At 43.8% G+C, this 17947-nt stretch overlaps 1 protein-coding gene across 1 annotated transcript; it reads left to right on the top strand.

Annotated features, from left to right (window-relative positions):
• Positions 1-1235: 1235 nt before the first annotated feature.
• LOC144277466 (keratin, type II cytoskeletal cochleal-like) lies at positions 1236-9656 on the top strand. Its single transcript, XM_077838223.1, has 11 exons — positions 1236-1518; positions 1663-1835; positions 2811-3031; positions 4368-4428; positions 4965-5060; positions 5933-6097; positions 6282-6407; positions 7568-7788; positions 8803-8837; positions 9337-9351; positions 9415-9656. Exons 1-11 carry the CDS (start codon positions 1236-1238, stop codon positions 9654-9656), a joined length of 1638 nt encoding a protein of 545 aa, XP_077694349.1.
• Positions 9657-17947: the final 8291 nt, after the last annotated feature.

Below are 17947 nucleotides of genomic sequence, written 5' to 3' on the forward strand. Positions count from 1 at the left end.
AATAACAATGCCTAGCTTTTCTATAATGTTTTTCATCCATAGGTCTCAAAGCGGTTTACAAAAGAGAGCACTATCATTAGTCACATTTATGTTTACAGATGGAGAAACTGAGGCACTGAGTGGGGAAGTCACTTGCCATGGTCACCCAGTGGCCAAGCCAGGAAGAGACTCCAGGTCTCCTGAGTGCCAATGCAGTGCTCTACCCACTACGTCACACTACCATACGAGCAATCAATTTGAAGACTGCACAAATCATGGCCCCTAAATAGAGCTGTCCTTGTCAATGATCATCAGGCCAGTGCAGCTGCCAAACAGCTGTTCCGTGCCTCCAGGCCAAGGATCCTCATGACATGTTTGTCCAGCATTAGTAAGCAGGAGATTTTTGAAGGCACTAATAGGATATAGACGCCACTGACTTTCATTCAAATTAATTCAGACAAGTCTCCCATCCACCTTGATAATGAATAAGTTGTTTTAGCTAGTGCATCTTTTCAATGAATGGAGGGCTTTGGTAAGATACCAGATGGATAATCCTGGAAATTGACGTATTCCACCCACCTCTGTTCCTGGGGGCATTCATTTACCTTGGGGGCTTCAGCTTACTGTCTGCAACAGTGAAAGCCAGTAGAGGACCGGCTTCATCGGGCCCTGCAGTTTCCACCTGCATTATTCGTGCTAAGGGCTGTCACTTGAGAATTGGGCTTTTCAGCCCCTTGCAATGTTACAGCATGGTACATAGTAACTGAACAGCTTTGGACGATTGCCACTTGGGGGTATGTGAAACCAATGTGCAACCATCGCTGACTTAGATGAGCGTGCTAATTGGTTCTCAAAACATGGCTTGTAGTTCGGGGCACATTCAGATCGAAACACCTTTGTTTTGCAGCAGGAAAATAAAATCAATTTGCCTCTGAAAGCAAAGCTCCATGTTTGACAAATCACTGCACTAAAATGAGGTGCTAGATAACCCTTTTGCTGGGTCGAAGCCTATCAGACTCCCATCAGTTCCACGGAAGTGTTTGAGTTCAATGAGCGTTTAACAAGTTCATTTTGACACCGGCCTGCCAGGAATGTCAAAACCATTAAGGCACTAAACTGATCGTTTCACTTCCAGGCAACCCAGCCCAGATCCCCGAAAGGATAAAAGGGGCAAGGCTCCGGTGGGGTGTTCACCAGAGGGCACCGCTCGGCGACTCCGCTCCTTTCTCACAGCAGTGCTGATCTCGCCCGCCACAATGAGCTGGCAATCCGGCAGCATCCGAAGCGGAGGTGGGGGCAAGAGCTTCAGCACCGTCTCTGCTGTGGTTCCAAGTAGCCACAGAGCCAGCTTCAGTTCGGTCGCCGTGTCAAGAAGCGGTGGAGGTTTCGGAAGGCTCGGCGCCGGAGGCAGCTTTGGCAGCAGGAGCCTCTATAACCTAGGGGGCACTAAGAAAATTTCCATTGGTGGTGGGAGCAACCTCCGGAGTGGATTCGGGGGCGGAGCTGGTGGAGGCTTCAGTCTTGGGGGAGGAGGTCATGGTGGCGGATCTAGCTTTGGCGGTGGAGCTGGCGGTGGTGGGCTCAGTGTTGGTGCTGGAACCGCTGGGAGTGGATTTGGCTTTGGTGGCAGTGGGCTTGGTTTTGGTGGCGGGGGAGGCTTTGGTGGAGGTAGAAGTCCAGCAGGATTTGTGGGTGGCAATTCACCTGGCATAGGTACCATCCAAGAAGTGACCATCAACCAAAGCCTCCTAGCGCCACTGAACCTGGAGATTGACCCAAATATCCAACAGGTGCGAAAAGAGGAGAAGGAGCAGATTAAGAGTCTCAACAACAGATTTGCTTCTTTCATTGACAAGGTGAGAGTTTATCAGAAACTACGGTGATGGGAGGGAGGCGGAGGAAGGTAGATAGGTGGAAAGGAATGGAAAAGGCATGTTTTCATATTTGGACATCTACAAAAACCCATGAGTTAATAAGTCTCTCACCCGGCAAATGTTTCCTCTTTGCATTGATTGATTCAAATCTTCCAGTAAATGAATGTGCTTCTAAATAGCTACTAGAATCCAAATTTCTCAGTGGTTAACATTGGAAACTGAACACACAGGGACTTGATTTGCTCCACCCCACCCCCAAACACACACAGAAAGAGGGAAAATGTGAAATATAGATTGCAAAATTCACAATTATTTCATTAATATTTTTAATCCCTTTTTGGGACACAATTTGAAATGTCAGTGAAAAATGGTGTTCGTCTCTGATTGGGGCCTTTCCTCTAACACTCACCTTTCTGCTAATGCTTGATCACAAGCTGAGGTCCTGGATCCATTTTCTCTCAGTTCCTATTTAGGTACAACTCCATTTTTCTGTATTGAGGTCTTTACTTGGGTCTGCTCAGGAAAATGCCATAAAGTGGAGTACACCTGAGTCCAGACTGAGCCCAAATGAAGGAAAACTGGAGTAAGCCAATACTTAGAGACAGAGGAAGTGAAATATCATTACGCCACTTACAAAGATGGGGAAACTGAGGCACAGAAGTCACACAGACGGTCAGCGATAGGAATAAAATAAGATCTCTTGAGTCCCAGTCTATGTTGTCCTAGCTAGTATACCAGCCTGCCTTGGGAATTGAGCTAGTCAATGGGAGAATCGCTTGGCTAAAGACTCCGTTAATGTGAGAGACCCTGAGGATTTGGCTCTTTGTTTTTGAGAAAATATAGGGATTCATTTAATATGTCCTCTCCTGCCCCCTGAACTGCCAAGTTACTGAATCTCAGGTCTTAACATGTTTGCGAATATCTTCCATTAAATCTCTTTTGCCTGTTGAGTTTTAGGTCCGCTTCCTGGAGCAGCAGAACAAGGTGCTTGAGACCAAGTGGACCCTGTTGCAGGATCAGGGTCAGAAATCCAATTCCAGCAAGAATAACCTCGAGCCCCTCTTTGAGTCTTATATCAACAACCTGAGGAAGCAGCTCAACAACCTGTTAAATGAAAGAGGGCGGCTGGAGGGCGAACTGAAGAACACGCAGGACCTTGTGGAGGATTTTAAGAACAAGTAAGTGAACGTTTAACAGATGGACATTGAATTGATCTGTGCTGAATTATACACTCTACAGTTGTTCCAGGTTGGAAGATCGATGTCAGGTCCCTGTATAGTAGCTTTGTTGCGATTAGGTCTAGCTGAAAAAAATTAGAGGGACCAGTTTTCTGTTGGAAAAGGCAGTCAAAAAGTTTCATGGGGACATGTTGATTTTGACAAAATGTTCAATGGAAAAGCATTCAAATGAATTGTTTTGACTCTCGTTTCATGCTGGTAATGTTAAAAAGTTTCATTTGGACTTTACTGTTTTGTTTCATTTTGTTTGAACTTTTATGGTAGAATAATTTGAACTATATATTACAGTTTATATTTTACAGACACATATTTAATATTATACTATCATATTTTAACATTATCTGCACAAAACAATCTGATATCACCGGAAGACAACAGTTCAAAGTTTCAAATTAAAAGTTTTCAGAATTTCCACACTGAGAAAAATGTCAAAATGCCAACTTTCTGTTCTGATTCAGAGTGACAACAAATTTTGAAATGTCTGAATTTCCCCCGGAGGGGGAATTCCATTCTCCAACCGGCTCACACATTTTTTCATGCTTACACCAGGCATTGCCAACAAACATGGCCCAAATCTTAAGCCTGCACATGTGAGTGTGTTAGGGGCAAAAACCAGGAGATGGAGCATGTTTGCTGAGGAGATATATGGAACACCATGTGAGTCTAGTGGCTGGTGAACAAAGAATGTTTATGAGTTTTCTACTGCTCCAAACAAGTGCATTTGTTCCATTAGTTTAATCAGCAGAGGCTCATGCTTTAAGATGACCCCCTCCGCATTTTAGAGAGGTTTAAAATATAGATCATGTTGTGAAGCTACATTTTGAAGTGAAAGCCAATTGCTGGCCTGGGCTGCAGCTCATGAAGATAGTGTCTGGGAAGATTTCCCTTTTTTCTAAACATCTACATTCCCATTTTGAAGCCAAAACTTCAAAGAATCAGCATGTCTTCTGCAGTTTCCACAGTATGCATCCGATGAAGTGAGCTGTAGCTCATGAAAGCTTACGCTCAAATAAATTGGTTAGTCTCTAAGGTACCACAAGTACTCCTTTTCTTTTTGCGAATACAGACTAACATGGCTGTTACTCTGAAACCAAAAGAAGTGCAACTTGTAAAAAGCGTTACCCTATATTTCAGTAGAAAAGATAACTATGCTTTAAGAAAGGTCAATCTTAGAAACAGGCATTTGCAAATGGGAGCTCAGCCAAGAAATTCTTGCCTTCCTGCCTCTCCTATTCCATGAACAAGATCTAGCCCTGCTTCCCCTCCATCCCTACAGATACGAAGACGAAATCAACAGGCGCACAGCCGCAGAGAATGAGTTTGTGGTGCTCAAGAAGGTGAGCCGTGCTAAGATCAATTTCAATTTTCATAGTGTTTTCGGTATCGGAGGCTGAAATTTTCAAAGGTGCCTAAGAGAGCTTGGTGTTCAAATCCCATTGAAATGCCTCCTTGGCCCTACAAGGTTCAATTGTCCCACTAGGTCTTCCAAGGGGGCTGGAGGTAGCATCTTTTCCCCACTCCCACACCCCTAAAACTACACTAGAGCTGGCCTGGACCTGACAGAAGGGTAAGGGAGAGATTGTGAGCAACCCCCATGTTGCCCAGCTGGGTAAAAATGCACCCAAGGCTTTACACTCTCCCTATCTTTGGCCCAGAATGCTTCAGAGTTCTTCCCCTATAAGCTCTATGCAACCCTTAAGTGAGCTTTACCCTTTAAAAGTCAGCAATCCAATGAAGTGTCTCTACCAACTTCCCCAGCCCACAAAGAGCCGGAAAGGCAGCTTGATCTTCACCCCTAGTCAGTCCTTAGCTTCTTTTCTGCTCCAGCCAAGGCTGCTAGGCTGCCGTTGTGACTCTGCTTGGTGTTTCTCAGGATGTCGACGCCGCCTATATGACCAAGATAGAGCTGGAGGCCAAGGTGGATGAGTTGATGGATGAGATCAACTTCCTCAGAATCCTCTACGATGCGGTATTGCTTCTTCTCTTGGCATCTTTGCTAGGAAATTAAATATGGCCTATGTTCATGAGCAGGCTTAATGTGGAAGGGAATCAAGACCACCACCACAGAAGGTGGTTTTGTCCATTGGATAGGGCATTGGTCTGGCAGTCGGTAGACCTGGGTTCTGTTCCTAACTTTGCCACTTAGCCGTTGTGTGATCTTGGAGTCAAGTCATTTCATTGCTGTTTTGTCTACTTCTATCATAAGGTCTTCAAGGCTGGCTCTATCTCATTCTGTGTTGATACGATGCCTGACCCAATGCAGCCCTTACCTCGGCTGAAGCCTCTATGTGTGACTGCAATATAAATAAAAACACATGCCTTTTTATCGTACGAGAGAATAATCTTTAGAATTTCTAAGTACATAACTACTGTATTACTTAGGGCTACTGCAGTGACTATGTACCACTCAGCTTTACCTTCTCAGACTGCTAGACTGTCAGACTTCACATCCCCTGAGTGGTTTTGAATAATACCAATTTCCAGTGTGCTCCTGTCTCTGTGTTCGGCTTAAATAAAAATGCTAGAGTCCAGATTCTGATCTCAGCTACCCCTTTGTAAATCCAGAGTAACCTCATTGACTTCTGTGGAGTCACTCTGGATTGATACAGGTGTGGAGTCACTTTGGATTTACACAGATTTACACTGGAATCTGGACCTAAACTTCAAAAGATAGTGAACTCGTTTTTGATGTGCAACACCACTGTCAATCCAGAGCAGCTTCACTGGCCCAAATGGACTTTCTCCTGATTTGCACCTGTGTACATGGAAGGAGAATCACGTGCAGCATTTTTGGGACATTTCTGCTCTAAAGGTGACTCAGACGCTCATGTACTTCTGCAGGAACTGGCCCAGCTGAATGCCCAGGTGTCTGACACCTCCGTCATCCTGTCCATGGACAACAACCGAGACCTGGACCTCAGCAGCATCGTGAATGAAGTCAAAGCTCAGTACGAGGACATTGCTAACAGGAGCCGAGCTGAGGCTGAGTCATGGTATCAGAACAAGGTGAACGGATCTATAAACGGAGGACCCCGGATGCTTCTCTGGGTGTTCAGTTCTTTAAAAACAGTGCACAGACCTATGCAGTTATTGCCGCCCCAATGGATGGCTGCTTCGGTAAAGTGCATGGCTGGGCATTAGGTTGTATATATGTGTATATATATATTTTGCTCTTGTTTCGGAATATTAGTTCGAGGAGCTGCGAGCCACTGCTGGGAAACACGGCGATGACCTGCGGAACACAAAGGGAGAAATCTCAGAGCTCAACCGGCTGATCCAGAGGTTACGGGCTGAGACTGAGAATGCAAGGAGCCAGGTAGGAACGGCTACCACAGGGGTGGCCAATCTGAGCCAGAGAAGGAGCCAGAATTTACTAATGTACCTTGTCAAAGAGCCACAGTAACATGTCAGCAGCACATACACACACACCCCGCTCCCAGCGCCTCCTCCTATCTCCCGATCCGCTGTTTTGTGGCGTACAGGAGGCTCTGAGGGGGGGAGGCGCGAGGGCACGGCCGGCTCAGGGGAGGGCATGGGAAGGGGTGGAGTGGGGGCAGGGCCCGTGGCAGAGCCAGGGGTTGAGCAGTGAGCACCCCCCGGCACACTGGAAAGTTGGCACTTGTAGCTCCAGCCCCGGAGTCGGGGCCTATATAAGGAGCCGTATATTAACCTCTGAAGAGCCGCATGTGGCTCCGGAGCCACAGGTTGGCCACCCCTGGGCTATCACTAGAGACAGGAGAAGACAGAACTGCCTGCTCCTGTCACCCAGTTTCCTGCCCTCCGCCCCACGCTATCAGCTGCAGTACAGTGTGCAGTACAGCCACACCAGCTGCAGTCAGTAGAGGGCGACATGTCACACTTAAGTAGTTTCATTCCACCCAGCAGAGGGCAGTGGTGTGCATGCGTGCTCACCCACGTACATATCTGCCTTTTCTCCATGGCACGAAATCATTCCTGCTAAGCCAGAGACTCACCCTTCACAATAGTTTGTATGCTGCAGAGATGGCCATAGCTCTAAACACTCCAACACAAGACTTATCAGCAGTACATATAAATCAGTCTCCACTCTCTGACTGTATCTTTTGCCTCAGTAGCATAGCCCAGATTAGTGGTGACGATGATGCAGCAAAGAGCTGCAATGAACATAAGAACATAAGAATGGCCCTACTAGGTCAGACCAAGGGTCCATCTAGCCCAGTATCCAGTCTACTGACAGTGGCCAATGCCAGGTGCCCCAGAGGGAATGAACAGAACATGTAATCACCAAGTGATCCATGCCCTGTCGCTCATTCCCAGCTTCTGGCAAACAGAGGCTACGGAAATGTACAGGCCAATCACCCCGCCTGGTGCTAACAGCAGCAAAGGCAGATAGGAGTCAGCTCTCTGCCTGTGAATTCTGCACTGTTAAAGGAGAGAGGGAAAAAACAGAGAGAAATGACTGGTAATTAAAAGGAAGCCAACTCCCTTCCCCTGCAGTGCACCAATCTGCAGACGGCGATCGCAGACTCCGAGCAGCATGGCGAGCTGGCTCTTAAAGATGCCAGGATGAAGGTGGCTGATCTGGAGGATGCTCTCCAGAAGGCCAAGCAAGACATGACGCGCCAGCTGCGGGAGTACCAGGAGCTGATGAACGTCAAGCTGGCGCTGGATATCGAGATCGCCACCTACAGGAAGCTACTGGAGGGAGAGGAGAGCAGGTAGGTACAAGATCATGAGAGTGATCATAATGCTTCTGACTCACTGAGGTACAGCACTCTCCACTGACAGCTCTCAAAGCACTTTTCAATGGAGGGAGGGGAGTGTCTTTATTCCTATTCTACAGACAGGGAAACTGAGGCCCTGAGAGAGAATTGAGGTGTACACAGTGGTGAGTCTAATATAAATCCCTAGATAGATAGATAATAACGTATGCACATAGAGAGAGAGAGAAAGTTATATATGCAGATTGATATAGCAATTCAGGATAACAGATAGAGGAATGTGTATGGAGGATGGATGGATAGATAGATGTGTATGTATGGGGATAGCTAGATACTTCCTTTCCCAAGGTTACACAGCAAGCCAATGGCAGAGACAGAATAGAACCCAAGTCACTTTATTATTTGTATTGAAGTCGCACCCAGAGGTTCCAATCAGCGATCCAGAGCCCATTGGGCTAGGAGGTGGACAGTCCCTGCCCCCAAAGAGCTTACAAAGTCCTCACACAGGACAAGAGACAAGAGGTGGATACAACAAACATATGGAGGAGGGACCACAGGGAGCAGCATCTGCTGACTCTCAGCCCAGCCCACGGAGTGGCTAATCTTTTGCAAAATTACAATGACTCTGTTGGGGGCTGGTTTCCCTATTCAGGTAGGACGGATGGTACAGTGGTTAGTCTAGTCTACAATTTAGGAGAATCTGGTGTGGTTCCCTGCTTTACTGCACCCTCCTCCTGTGATGTTGAGCAATTCACTTCGGGCCAGATTTTTAAAGGCATTTAGGCTCCACGGACAGAAACAGACTAGCCTCCTAGGAAAACATGAAAACAGACTGTTTCGATGGACTAGATGAATATGACAGTCCATTCTGGCCTTTTAGTCAATGAGTCTTTGAAGATCTTAGCACTGCAAGGTGGCCGGAAAAAGCAGCTGTATTTACAGTATGTCGATCTTAAAAGCCGAACTCCTCCATGTGACTTTTACCTTTCTCTTGTCTGCCTTCCCCCGCAGGCTGAGCGGAGAGGGCGTCATCCCCGTCAGCTACTGTGAGTATCTCTCTCTTGTCCGGGGCAGTGTCTGGGCTTATGAAACCTGTGCTAGGCAAGTGTGGGTATTTGCTCCCTCTATGGCTGGCCCACATAAGCCATTAAAGGGTCTGCTCCTCTTGATAGTTACACAGTCTGGCCCCAGCTCATTTAGACAGGTACTGTCTCTTGATTTCAATGAAGTTTGGGTGCCTAGCTATCTCTGAGGCTCTGCAGTCTTTTATCTCCAGTGGTGGAGCCCACGCTTTTAGAGTCAGAGGTCCCAGGTTCAATACCCAATGCCGTCAGTAGGGTTGCCAAGTTTGGTTGGATGAATTCCTGGAGGTTTCATCACATGATGTAGCCTTTAATTAAAGAGTCATCTTGAATTCCTGGAGACTCCAGGACAATCCTGGAGGCTTGGCAACCCTACCAGTAGGGCTAGTTAAGAGTCCATGTTTCACTGGAACCGAATATCTGATTCAACTGGGCATCTGACCAGGCTGTGGTTTTCTTGCAGCGGTGGTCAGCTCTAGTGCTGGAGTTGGTGGCGGAGCTGGTTTGGGAGGAGGATCTGGCGGCTTTAGCTCAGCAGGAGGCGGAGGAGGATTCAGCTATGGAGCTGGAAGTGGTCTCGGTCTTGGAGGCGGAGGGTTCAGCTTTGGAAGCGGAGTCAGCTTCGGAGGGGGCAGTGGCCTTGGCTACGGAGGTGGCAGCGGGCTGAGTGCCGGAGGAGGAAATTTCAGCACCGGAAGCGGGATAGGCGCTGGGGTGGGAACCAGCGTGGGCGTGAAAATTGTCTCCACAACCTCTTCCAGCAAAAAGACCATAAAAAGTTAAGCTTGAGGAATTCCCCACAACTCAAGTAATAGATATACACCCCCCCCACACACATACCCTGCATAACTGCCTCTTGATACTAGCCCCTGCGGCAACAATCCATCACATTGCCAAGAAACCCCCGTAGCATCTTGAATTCCTTCAGCCACCCCTTTCATAATTCTAGTGTGAATGGCTGTTTCTTTGCCTCCTGGTATAGTAGTTCTTAAGCACTTGGGTCCTCATTCAGGAAAGCTGTTAAACGTGCTCAAGTTACGTGTGTGCTTGAGCATTTTCTAAAAGGGACCTAAACCTTTGTTTAAACGTTAAGTCTCTGCGTAAGTGAACAGGGGCCTTTGTTGCATTCTGTGTGGCCTGAGAGGTTGTCAGCATTTTCAAACCTGGCACCCAAGCCTAAGAATCTAAGGGAGACATTTTCAAAAGAGCTGAGTGGATTTAGGCACATGCGTCCAGTTGAAAGTCATTAGGACTCGTGCTGCTAAATCTCTTTAGTGCTTGAGAAGATCTCTCCCAAAATCTATATGTAGGTTCCTAAAATGAGTAGCCTACTCGTCATAGATGCTCGGCAGCTGCAACTGTTGTTGAAGTCAATGATGCTATGAGCACTCGGCACTTCTGAAAATAAGGCCATATATTCAGACCTTGGATATTGATTAAGGAAGGGAATTAAAGTTGTGAAACTGACTTTAGATAACTGTGTTTGCAAATGTTGGCTACAGCCATGGGATTAGATTTACAAATGGCTTATCAAATACTAATCCTCATGTTCTCTTATTGAAAGGAAAGTTTACCCCGTTGTGTTACATTTTCAAAACTAAACCAAAAGCAAACATGAGATTTACCATGCAGTTTACATGTAGTCTCACTAGGTGCCTAAAAACCTTTAAAAATCTGGCCCCAATTCGTACCTCCCATAAGTGCTTTTGAAAATTCCACCTGAGATCGCTGCACTGGAGTTTCCACAGTGTTGAAAGAGAAATACAAAGAGAAGGAGAGAAAGTGGATCTGTGTTTAAAAAAATACCTTTAAGAACAGTTAACTTTTCCAACAGGGCAATTTTAAGTCTGATTAATTTGATATTAAGAAAATTATAGTACAATTCCTAAAACACTTATGTGGAAAATTCAAGTAACATATACAGCAGATGAGAAGAATATCTTTGTCCAAGGGGGTTAGACTCTGATGTAAATTACACTGATGTAAATCTGGAAATATGTCCCTTGGTCTCGATAGAGTTATTCCGTATTTGTAATTGAAATTTGAATCTGGCCCAGAAGTACTCGATAATTTTATTTTATATTGCACTTCTTGTGAGTATAGTCATCAGTAGCAATGGTACCGCAAAAATCTCCAGAACTGTGTGTTTTAGCGAAAATTAATCTGAACAAACCACCTTCATGTGTACTATCCAGTTTATAAATACCAGGTTTGCCATGAAATTCCTTCATGTTATTTTTTGAGAATGCACCACTAAAAAAGGCTACAGATTTCTACACTTCTTCAATAATAATGACAAACAATAATTATACTCCCTTTTGACTGTTTGGTATGTGTCCAATAAAACTGGATTGTAATTTATGATGTGTTCCTGCCTATTTTTACCCAAGAGTTGAATTTATAGTACAGAATATTTCTGCACCATCTTTTACAGTAGAGGGATGTATTACTAAGAAGGAAAATGGGATTTTTTTCCCATGGCAAATGTTTAAGGTTTGTCAAAAACATGAACATTGAAAACCTGAAGATTGAGCTGACTTTCTTCTTCTTGTTGTTTTTAGCCAAATGTTTTCAGTTTTTGGCAACTGAAAGCCAAAACATTTCCTCCGAAAATGGAAACGTATTTGGCTGAAAACTGGAAAAACTTGGGTTTTGGGTTTCTGATCAAAAGTTGTCAAGGAAAGCAGATACTGTCTGTAAACATTTTTATTTAGTTGAAAATGCATATTCCATCAAAATGTTTTGACCAGCTCTACTAACTAGCAAAAATAATTTTGCTGAAAGATTTCGGGGAAAGACTATTATGGCCTGATCACAGTGGTCTCTTCTGGCCTTAGAAACTATGGATCTACATTTCTATTTCTGCATTTCTTAAGGTGCAAGATCAGAAAGAGACATTCACTGCGTTTTTTGGTAGCTTTGGGGGAAATAACTCGAATTCAAGTTGTGCGGCTGTGGGGTTCTTTTGCTGGAACAGAGCATAAAACACCTAGATGCACTGGTAGACGTGGAGGGTGGAATATTTTAGGGCAGTGGTTCTCCACCAGGGGTACACATACCCCTGGAGGTACGCAGAGGTCCTCCAGGGGGTACATCCACTCATCTAGACGTTTGCCTAGTTTTACAACAGGCAACATAAAAAGCACTAGCAAAGTCCGTACAAACGACAATTGCATACAGAGAATGACTTGTTTATACTGCCCCATATACTATGCACTGAAATGTAATTACAATATATATATTCCAGTTGGTTTATTTTATAATTATATGATAAAAGTGAGAAAGGAAGCAATTTGTCAGTAACAGTGCTCTGTGACACTTCTGTATTTTTATGTCTGAATGTGGAAGCATGTAGCTTTTAACTGAGGTGTAACGTGGGGGCACGCGAGACAAATCAGACTCGTGAAAGGGGAAAGTGGTCTGGAAAGGTTGAGAGACACTGTTCTAGGGAACCTAAAGCAAGCATTAATCCCCGATTTACGTAACTTCCAAATTTAGGGTTTTAAATGACAGCATTTTTAGAGTGCTTCATGTAGCAAGAAAACACATGATTGTAAAACTATTTTAGAAATGTTTCAGAGTAGCAGCCGTGTTAGTCTGTATTCGCAAAAAGAACAGGAGGACTTGTGGCACCTTAGAGACTAACCAATTTATTTGAGCATAAGCTTTCATGAGCTACAGCTCACATCATGGGATGCATTCAGAAATGTTCACCTAGGATTTCTTCCTTGCACTTTTGTAATAACTGTTCACAGAGCGGATTGACGCTATTGTGTTAGGCTTATCTTAAAGGAAGCTCAGGCCTTTATTTATTGATTTCCCCACCTAATTATAATTCTGACAATCACAGTTTCAATCCTAGTCCTTCTAAGTGGCGTATCTTGAAGATGATGTGGATTAAGGATTGACTCGGTTTCGGTCTAACTTAAATCCAGTCATTACCAAAATCAAAGGTGTCAGATGCTAATCTCAGTTACACCCATGTATATAAAATGTAACCCCATTATGATTTCACTAGTTGTTGTTGTTATTCCTACAACATGATGTAGAGATCCTGGCTGAGCTCCAGGTTCCATTGTAACAGACCACACCCTACAACCACATAATAAACAAGAAAGAGAGTAAACATAGGCACAAAGACAGAACACGAATGCCCAGGGTCACACAGCAGGTGAGTGGCAGAGTGAAGAATAAAACCTGTGTCTCCTGAATCCCAGTTTAATGCCCTAGTTATTAGCCCACAATACCTCTTAATGATCTGGTCCAGTGTCTCTCTGTCAATTGAGAAATGCCTTATATAGAGACATTGGGCCAAATTCATCCCTGATTTACACCAGTGCAAATACAGATTAACTCATTTGAAGTCAGGTTTCAGAGTAACAACCGTGTCAGTCTGTATTTGCAAAAAGAAAAGAAGTACTAGTGGCACCTTAGAGACTAACCAATTTATTTGAGCATAAGCTTTCGTGAGCTACTGCTCACTCCAGATTTAACTGATGGCAGAATCGGTCCAGTTTTCCGGTGAATACACAATGTTGCTAGAACGCATAAATGTTCAGAAGCAGAAGACGACAAATTAACTCTGTGCACAGCCTCTTTGCAAAATAGGCTTCTTTGAGAATAAATCACCTTGACATACAACAACCGCGAAAGAAACCTGTATCCCAGCAGTACAAACAACCCCGCAGGGCTGGGAGACACTGGAATTCACTGTCTTTCCAGGAGAGCTTTCCTCTGAACACGAGAGCAAGATCTCAGACTGGGAGGAAATTCTACTGAACTAGAAACCTGATTTGGATGTTATAATGTTACAGAGAAAAAAAACCCAGTCATTTTGCTCAGCCCAGAAATCTGAAAAGTGTAAGAATCCCCGCTCAGCATAGACAAAGTCTGAGATGTATTTGCATATAAAGGGGGTGCAGCATAAGACAAACAGGAAGGGAAAAGTTGCTGGAAGAAAGGCATGCCAGGAGTCCAGTCTCAGCTGCCACTTCTTTGCCATATAGGACAGGGTAGGGCACAACTTTGATGGGCCTCAGTTTCTCCCACGTGTAAAATGAAGATCACGATCGTGTACTTTGCAGAGGTGTTGCAAGGATTCATTGCAGTGGTTAACATGCCCCACCCTGGGAGGCGCAGTGCATTTTTATCTCCCTTTAAAGCTAACGGGAGCTGAGAACACATGGCCCCTTGCAGATTTGGGGGTAGATCCACCAGCTGGTGGCAATTGTCGTGACCAGCTGAGGAGCTGCCCTTGGGACTTTACATTTGCAAAGTGCTTTTGAGGGTTTAAAGTGCTATATAAATGCCAAGCAAATTCAATTTTCTTGCAAACTGAAATATAAACCCAGGGCTAAATTTTCATACCCAGGTGCCTGAAGTCAGTCCCCTAAAGCCAGATTTAGGCACCTAAATAAAACGACCTGATTTTCAGAGGTCTGACTTCAAGCTCCCTTTGAAATCAGTGATTGGTGTCATGCAGAGTGAGCTCTTGCATTTTTAAAAGGACCACCTAAGAAAACCTTACTTAGACTCTAAAATATTTTTGGACTGGAAGTATCTTTTTGTTCTATATATGTACAGAGCCTAGCACGCTGGGGTGCTGAGCCATGGATGTGCTGTTGGAACACAAACTATTAGTTTATTATTAATACTGGAATGCCATCAAACAATGACTAAAGCAAATAAACAAAAGGCATAAAACCAGGACAAGATATTTTCAAGTCTTTTTTTTTTTCCTGCCAGAAGCCTAAAAGTATTAGGACCGATTCTTCTCTCCCTTAAAGAGGTGTAAGTGACTTCATTGACGTCAAAGGAGCTACAGAGGTGTCAAAAGAGAACTAGACCTATTGCTCCTTGTTAGGATGTACCACACTTGATGTCTGATGCAAAAACAACACCACAGACAGAAATGGAAGTAGAAGCAACCAGCTGCCCTTCTGGATGACATCACTTCCTGCTGTGTGCCTCTGTTTCCCTAAATGTAAAAAGAGAATAATGATACTGCCCTCCTTTGTAAAGTGCTTTGTGAGCTATAAGCTTGGAAGGACTAGATTTTTATCAGTAAATGTCGGTAAAAGTCGTCCTCACAGTACACACGCCAACCAACAAAATAATATTTTGATTGATAACCATCAGAATTCACAGACAGGCAGTGGAAGAAAAATGCAGCTTGAGAACTTATTAGAGTTTGATTTAAGGATAGTTACGTTGCATATTTAACCATGATAACGTTTTAACTTTTTGAATCTCAATGTCATTAAAAAAATATTGTGTGTCCCCCCCTACACGCACTCTCTGACCTCCACACAACTTCCTGCAATTTCTAAAATGTAAATAGATAAAAATAAAAACACGCTTAAAATCCATAATTTTGTGCAACTGAACATTTAAATTGAGAAACATTTTAAAAATGCCTAAAAATAGACATTGATATTGGTCAGATTTATATAAAAAAATAGAAATCAAAGTCTGCCAAGCCTAGCTATAGAAAGGCCAGGTATTAATAGTATTATTATGAGGCAAACCGACACTTCTGATCTTTTAGTACCATGCCCTGGTAGCCTGATTTATGCAATCAGCCTCGCTCCTGATCATGCAGATGACAAAATGTGAGTAGAGGTTGACCCTCTGCAAAACAGCTGGACAATTCATGTTGGAAAGAAGGAGTGTACATTGCATTCTTTGCTCATGCAAACGTCCCACTGCTAGGTCAAACCCAACTCATGCTGGTGACTCAATTTACTTCAACAGGATTACTCAAGCGAGTAAAATGAGCAAGCTTTGGCCCTCAATCCATGACAATATTGCCCAAGAGAGGACTTAGTAGACACTGCGCGACCTTTCCATGCCTTAGTGTCTCATGCCGCCAGTTGTTTTACATTTTGATACTCTTCGTAATGACCCAGTGAATGAACATTATTTGGTGGCAACATGCATACTTACATGTTCCAGTGTAGTCATTCATTCATTAAAATAAAAATGAACATTTTATACTTTTTAATTCAAACTTTTCATGAATACTCACACTGTGGTCCTGCTGGCATAACTTGGCATTGCTCCACTGGAATAAATAGGGCCAGATTCCCACCTGGTGTAAATGGAGGTAGCTCCATTGAAGTCAATAGATATACGCCAATTTACACTTGCTGAAAATGTGTCCCTTGCTGTTATGGGAAGGTATCTATTAATCTAAGACACTTTGGGCCTGATTCTCCTCTCCCTTTTACATCAGTATCGGTCCACTGAGGTCAGGAGACTCACAGCTTATGTCGATATCAATGAGAGGAGGATTGAAGTCTTGATATCGTCCATAAAGCCAATGCATGTTGGAATGGAATGCATGTTGCTATGGCAATGTCTGGACAGATCACATGGGAGCTGATGTCATTATCTTTGTCATAGATAACGTTACATTTTTAAATGTAACCTCCAGATATGTAAGCAACCAAGCTCTTTCTAAACTCTACACTCCCGTGATTAGAGCACCCCCTTGCTACAACTCAGCCTTATCCCTACCATTGGAGGTTTAATTAAATGATTAATTTCCTGATTTCTTACCTGAATGAGCTTCAGTTGTTAATGACTCACATAACTGGCAATAAGTGGCAACAGGAATGCTGGGGGAACATACATTGTGCAAGCATCAGGTTTTCTGACTGCAATAAAAAAAATCTGTTTTAATTCAGATTCTTTCAAGTTCTCAGGCAAAGGAAACTAGTTTTGGAAAGTTACCAACAGAAAACAAGCTACGATACGATGATGATGCCCCTAAGCCTCTAATTCTGGATCCATTATCTGTGCTGGCTGCTCATGCACCTAACTCTGCAAAAATCCAGCTCAAGACAAGGTCTCAGCTGCCTGCTTTCCTTATGCAGAGCAGTATCCCATTGAAGTTAATGGAACTAACTGCATAGCGAAGTACCATTCAAGGCAGACATGGCTGGCAGAATCTGGCTTATGAGTAATTCCACTGGCCAAGATTTTCAAAAGATTTTCTTGTGATTTTCAGGGGTTTTCACAATTTGCGATTCCTTCCAGGGGATCGCTTTTCAAGAAACTGCTCTCTGAGAATCAGAGCCCCCTTAAACTGGCTCAAGTAGGGCACCCAAAAGCCAAAGTGACCAAAATCACCAGAAACTTCTGAAAATCTTGACCAGTGTGGTAAGCGCAATGAGAGCATTAACCTGAGTGAGGAGGTGCAGCATTGGACCTAAAACCAGAACGCTGTGAATTCCGCTAGCAAATGTCACTACTGTGCATTGATGACTGGAAACCTCCTGTTGAATATTGTAATGTTGCAGATCAGCAGGTGAAAAACAAGCACAACAAAAACGCACCTTCACTCCTTTACTTTTAGGATTGACCCTGACTGAGAAGTCCAATAGAAATGAATAGGAAATGCTACCCTTTCTATACGTTTTTTTTAAAAAAAGATTCCTATAGAATTGAATAGATAATTCCATCCCTCCTGTATCATTTCATAGGGTGGCTCAAACAGACTGTAGACTTCTCCTTATGTACCAAATGCCATAGACCGTATCCTCCGCTGGTGTAGCTCCAATAACTTCAAGGCTAAAGAGTCTGTCTGACCCCATAAAAACAATGAGGAGTCCGGTGGTACCTTAAAGACCCTGTAGAATTTAAGTAATTTCTATAGACCCCTATTGATTTCATTCCAGTTCAAATCTACAGCGCTCTTCCTTAGGGAGCATTCACATATGATAATGCTTCCTAATGTAGTATCAGGTTTCAGAGTAACAGCCGTGTTAGTCTGTATTCGCAAAAAGAAAAGGAGGACTTGTGGCACCTTAGAGACTAACCAATTTATTTGAGCGTAAGCTTTCGTGAGCTACAGCTCACTTCATCGGATGCATTCTGTGGAAAGTGTAGAAAATCGTGTATAAAAAGATCTTCTACACTTTCCACAGTATGTATCCGATGAAGTGAGCTGTAGCTCACGAAAGCTCATGCTCAAATAAATTGGTTAGTCTCTAAGGTGCCACAAGTCCTCCTTTTCTTTTTCCTAATGTAGTATCGATTTTTTTTTTTTTTGAATGAACGTGATGAACGTG

This window comes from Eretmochelys imbricata, chromosome 20 (assembly GCF_965152235.1).
Source record: "Eretmochelys imbricata isolate rEreImb1 chromosome 20, rEreImb1.hap1, whole genome shotgun sequence".
Classification (NCBI taxonomy): domain Eukaryota; kingdom Metazoa; phylum Chordata; order Testudines; family Cheloniidae; genus Eretmochelys; species Eretmochelys imbricata.